The 6,000-nt window shown below is 31.3% G+C and overlaps 1 protein-coding gene across 3 annotated transcripts in view; it reads left to right on the forward strand.

Annotated features, from left to right (window-relative positions):
• Trip11 (thyroid hormone receptor interactor 11) overlaps positions 1-5,657 on the forward strand; it is a 66,386-nt gene extending 60,729 nt beyond the window's left edge. For all 3 annotated transcript variants that reach the window (XM_046440632.2, XM_046440633.2, XM_058577793.1), the window contains exon 21: positions 1,999-5,657. In XM_046440632.2, coding sequence (XP_046296588.1) covers positions 1,999-2,219 — 221 coding nt within the window. In that variant the 3' untranslated portion in view covers positions 2,220-5,657. The remainder of the gene's footprint in view (positions 1-1,998) is intronic.
• Positions 5,658-6,000: the final 343 nt, after the last annotated feature.

A 6,000-nucleotide genomic window follows, 5' to 3' on the forward strand; every position in this document is an offset into this window, starting at 1 on the left:
AACTGGTTAAAACTTTTGCCTGTTAAACTGTTTGCCTTTCTCACTAATGGTGCTTATTACTAATCAGAGTCAGATGTGTAGCTTTTTTTTTCCCTTTGAAAATCGAAGTGTCACTTGGCATATGTATAAGATCAGGTCAGAAAACTGACTCATAAAGCACCTGGAAGCAAATGGATGGTAGTTATAGACATGTGTACATATTTTCTATCTCACTATATTCTAAGGATCTTATATTCATATTACCAGTATTGACATGTAGAAAAATTTCTTGAGTTGAAATTGAATTATTCATTAAACTATTTTTTATTGGAAGATCTTTCTGAAGTTTTTATATTTTAATATAGATGTACATTTTAGTGTAGATTAAAGATGTATGTTATTATGTACTCTTTAGTTTGTATCACATACCATATACTTAAATTTGGATAAAATTATTTATAGAATTTTAAAAGCTTAATATGAACAAATATCTCTTACTTTTTGAACTTTTTTCTTCTCATTTTTTCCAAACTTTTATAGAAAGATAAATAAAATTTATATAAAATTTTTCCATTGATAAAAGTTATTTTTTGTTTAGGTTTGACTACCAAATTCAGTGAAAAGTCATTTAAAAGTCATTTAAAATTCATTTAAAATTCATTTAAAAGTCATTTAAAATTACAAGAGGTATAGACAATACTGAAAACTTTTTTTTTTTTTTTTTGGTTACACTAGACTATAGCATCTTGAAGGAGATTCTCAATTCCTTATGGCAAGGTCTTCCCCTCCCTCTCTCTACTTTGTTCTTCTTCCCTCTCCCTTTCCCCCTGTTATACCCTCTTTCTTTTATCACTTTGGAACCGGCTTGCTTGGTGTTGATCAGGGACACAAGCCAATGATGAACTGATAATAGTATTTGCATGAATTAAAGCAAATTTAAGAAATATGTCAGAGCTTAGTAGATAATATCAGAAGCCTTCCAGTTTAGGAAGTTGTCATTCACAGGAAAATCTAGCTCGGGGATCCAGGAGTACTTGATAACAACTAGATTTAATGAATTTGTCTTAGTACTTTCTTTGTGTTAGGAGGCCCGATGTATTTGAGTTTTCCATTGCTGAAGTGGCAACTACAAGCTGTGAACTTGTTAGTGGTCTTGTGTAAAAGCAGAATTCTAGTCACTAATACATTAGACCATGTGCCAAATACCTATTTCAGTGAAAATGAATTGTGTCAGCCCAACTTGATAGGATATAGTCTTAATTGAATATCTAAAAGATGATCAGGTAATATATGCATCTATTATCTTTCCTTCTGGTAAATTAGTATCGATTCTAATTGTTATTATTACAATATGGGCACCAGCATTTTTCATGACCATTGTTAATTACTGGGAAATCTTAAATTCTCAAGTCCTTTATTTTTTAGGTGGGTAAGAGTTTGCCTTGCAACATAGGTAACACCATTTAGAAACCTGTTGTTCTAGTAAGTAAAGCTTATTGATTAAGGATAAAGCAACAGCATTAATATGTTTAATAAAGCATTAGTTATTCGTATAAATAGTTTTATTTCTTATTCTCCTTCACCATGTATATATATTTCATAGATTCTGCTTGTAGGATCCAGAATCCAGTAGCATATGATTATGGAGCCAGATCTGGAGACCTAAAGCACATATGTAGCATTGTGTTTTTTAACCAGAAAATGTTCCAAGTTACCAAATAAACTTTAATCAGATTTTCATAATGCAAATAAGTATCAATGTTTATAAATTAACGTCTACTTGTGCTCTCCTTCTAAACAATTAAAGAACAGTCCAAAAACTGTGCTAAACACCAGTGTTACTACCATGGAAGTAGAATTTTAAAGTCTATATGTGGTAAATTGACTCATGTATCTATGTTAATCTCCTTGACAGTATAGGGATAGCTTTCTTTATGCTCTTATTTATCTTAGAAGGTTATTTCAATTTGACCTCTTTGTGATGGATAGAGACTAAATAACCCATATCTTATCATTTAGATGCAGCAGAATTCAGAGCTGGTAGAAGAACTGACATGAGTCCATTCTTGGCTCCACGTTCAGCAGCTGTGCCACTTGTTAACCTAGCTGGAGTTGGACCTGGTGGACCTGGGCATCTGCTTTTGAAACCTATCGCAGATTTCATGCCCACCTTTACACCATTGCCAGTGTCCCCGGACAATAGCGCCAGAGTTGTACTACAGGACCTTCTAAAGCAATAGGTAATTCTCAAGCCAGAGATGATTTAGCACTTTAAAGAAGCCATAAACACTTTGTACTTTTTTTACAGAGTGGCCTTTTGGAAAACAAGGTCATGTATTTGTAGACAAAAAGAGAAAGAAAAAAAGTCGAGATATATACTGGGTAATTTGTCTTTTTTTTTCTTTTGTGTGTGTGTGTTTTTTTGCTATAGGACTTAAATTTTTTTTGTTTTCTTTGCTATAGCACTTTTTGTTTATAAAATTTTGTTCCAATGTATCAGGTAATCCTCAGCAGTAATCAATTCTTATGTACTTTTGTGAGCAACTGTACAGAGGAGCATTAGTGAACCATTAGCTCCAACCTCTTTTTTTTTTTATGATTATATTTGTTAAATTTAATTGTATTAAGATAAAAATGATACATTTAAATAATAGGAAAGAAGAAAAATCCGACCCATATGAAAAATATATATATATCTCAGATTTAGAGTATATGAAAACAAAATATAATGTTGCAAAAGTTGTGAATTCTTTAGTTTATAGAAGAAAACATTGTAAAACTACTAAAAGAAAATTACAGTGGGGAGGGCCTGAACATGAAGTTTAGTGGGTAAATTCTAAGATTCTTTTAATCCAAATAGTATGACACCTATCCATTTTACTTATTTTCATTTCTATAGAAAAGTCATTTCACATTAATTCAGTTTTCTAGAAGTTAAATATGTCCAGAAGGAAGAGTATTTTTGAGTCAAACCAAAAGTGGAATCACATGAACCATTTCCAATGTAAAAGTTAATTTGTAAGAATGTATCATTAAATATCTGGACTATTTATCTACCTGCTTTTCTGGGCTCTTCAATAATGCTTACAAACACATTTTTTAAAAACATGTGATCAAAAAAAAGAAAGAAAATAATATAAATTTTTAAAAGATGAAATGCTTAACAAAACCTTTTTTTAATTTTTGTATATTAAGATAAAAGATAAATCAAAAGTTTCTAGCTTAAGTAGGTGAAATCAGAGAAGAGAAAAAGCAGATTATATAACATACTTCTGTGACACCTGTAGTTTCTAAAACCATTAAGAACATTTTTATTAAAATTAACTTAAATAAAATTTAATAAATTTTAAATATAAATAATTCAATATATTAATTTAAATTTATATAAATTAATATTGTTTGATTTAAATTTATTTTATTTTATTAATTAATATTGTTTGATTTAAATTTATTTAATCATTGTTTATTTAATAAAATTAATTTATACTAAATTATAATTTATATTTAAAAATTTATTAAATTTTATTTAAATTAATGATTTAATAAAGTTAATTTAATAAATACAATATAGATCAAATTATGTAATTAATTATATAATTTAATATAAATTTTAATAAAAATTAATTCTAATTAAAATGCTCTTAGTGGTTTTAGAAATTACAGGTGTCAAGAGAAGTATTTGCTATATAATCTACTTTTTTCTCTTCTCTGATTTTACCTAACTTAAGCTAGAAACTTTTGATTTATCTTAATTTAAAAAAATAAAAAAGGGAAGACAAAATACCTAGTAGCTACATATATATACCAGCTTTTTCTTTCTTTTTTCTTTCTTTTAATTTTCTCTGTTTCAGCTTTTTATTTCTTTATTTGATTTTCAAGCTCTTGTTAGGATAGGGACATGTGGTTTATCTTTTTTAAACCTCAAGCGATTTACACAAAAGAAAAGAAAGTGGCTTCTTTACATAGTGCAGAAAATGGACCCTTTAGAAGAACTTGTATAAAAAGGCTCAGAAGAAGATTTTCTCTGAAGAGGTCGCCAGTCCCCTACATCTCTGGGTATGTGGTTCATGCATACAGGTTGATGTGACGACCACCACCACCACAGCCATGAGACACACTTGCATCCCCAGGGTCAGTGAAATTACTTCCTTGCACCAGCACCAGCTGTTTAGAACTGAAGAATGAATCTTTAATTTTTATAAGCCCATTATAGAAAATCCTGACTTGAAGCTTAATTGTATGAGGATGTTCGTATTTATACTTTGAAGTTGTACATTGAAGAGCTTTTTCTTGCAGATTTTGTAAATGTAGCAATGCCTTAGAAGTAGAAACATTTTGTATAGCAAGAAAAGGTGAAAATAAGACTAGTTAAATATGTAAAGAGGTCTGGCTCCAACTAGAGCGAAATTTGATTGTCAATTCTGCTGTGATTAACTGTATATTGGGAGACTGGAAATTTTGATTATATGTTGATGGTTAAAACTTGTTTTTCTAAAAAAAAATTAACAGGTGCACTGCTTCACACAGTGTCACTTCTCTTCTTAACCAACTTATTTATATTGCCATTCTTCCATACATTGTAAAGGAGGTTCCCGTAGCAGTACGTACGAGAAATGTTCAACTGCCTACGGAGCTCTGCCCAGTTGGCATCATAGATGCTCCTCTACTAAACCCCACAATAAATTAAAAACATTGTAAATTGAAAATGCACGTACCACACCTTGTGCCCACCAGCACCATGCTCTGCAGTGTGCTGCTTGCCCTGATGATTCTTTGGCTGACCGGAGCTGCTGCTCCCTGCTGCTGCCCCATCAAGAGGGTGTTGTCCTACATGTTGTTAACCAGGACAAGTGGAATTCCAAATTTAAAGTACGAGTTCTGCTGAATATGCACTACTTTTGAACTACCATAAAGTTGAAAAATCTTTTTTTTTTAAATAAAAGCATTTTTAATTATAATTAAAGCATTTATATTGTTCTGAGGCTTATTTAGCCATCTTCCTATAAGGTTGAAAGAGTTATCCCAAAATTACTTTCACATTACATAAGAAATTTAGTACACCAGTGAAATCTTACTGAATTTTAGACAAAAATTACCTAATATGGTACAACATTAGGTAAACTTTTCATGGGAACAGGTATCCAATTAAAGATTTGGAAAGAAATTCAAGAGAAAAATTAAGACTTCCATATCATAAATTTTTGCTTCACTTATTTCAATATATGCAGAATACACTGAATTTGTTTTGAGTAAATTCTAGTAACAACTAATCAATGGTAGTGAATAAAAATTGACATTTAAAAGTCATAGCTAAAATATATATTATTTTAAAGTGTATAACTCAGAATAACTTAAAAAGTGATGCCTTGATGAAATACTGTAAAAAGATTGCCTTTGCAAAGTTTGAGAACTGGATTCATATAAAGCAGTTCCCCCCAAATGCCCAAATCTAGAATTATAAAATAAATTGGAGTTGCCAAAGTCACTTGTTGTATTGGCTTAGTGTGTATTGGCTAAATATTCTTAATTCCATCCTTTAATTCTTATGTGAAAGTTTTATCCTGTTCATCAAATATTATCTTTGTAATAAAGTAATTATTTTAATATCATTTTTGTGATGAAAACCTTTAATATGCATTTCTTTACAAGCAAAAATAAAAATTTATTCTTAATGAGTATTCTTAATGAGTATATTCTTAAATTCAAATTAGTATTGTTTCGCAGCATACAAAATTTCTGGATTATAAAGCTTCCATCTGATAGCAGTGGCGGTGGTGGTTTCTTGTCACAGTGTTGGGTCGGCAGCCTTCCCTTCCCCCTCCTCCTCTTTCATGGCAGCTGTGGGCAGGGACTTTCCACCTGCCGAGACCTGAAATGGCCAATCAGAGGCTGACCTGGCAACAGGACCCCAACCACCTTGGGTTCCTGCCCGCTTAGCAGTCGCCCTGACCAACCCCTAAACTCTGCTCGCCAGCCTGCTGTCGGTAGCTGCAGTTTAGATGGCGAGGCCCTCCTACCCCC

This window comes from Marmota monax, unplaced genomic scaffold (assembly GCF_021218885.2).
Source record: "Marmota monax isolate L192 unplaced genomic scaffold, Marmota_monax_Labrador192_F-V1.1 WCK01_AAM20220418_F8-fsc00017, whole genome shotgun sequence".
NCBI lineage: Eukaryota > Metazoa > Chordata > Mammalia > Rodentia > Sciuridae > Marmota > Marmota monax.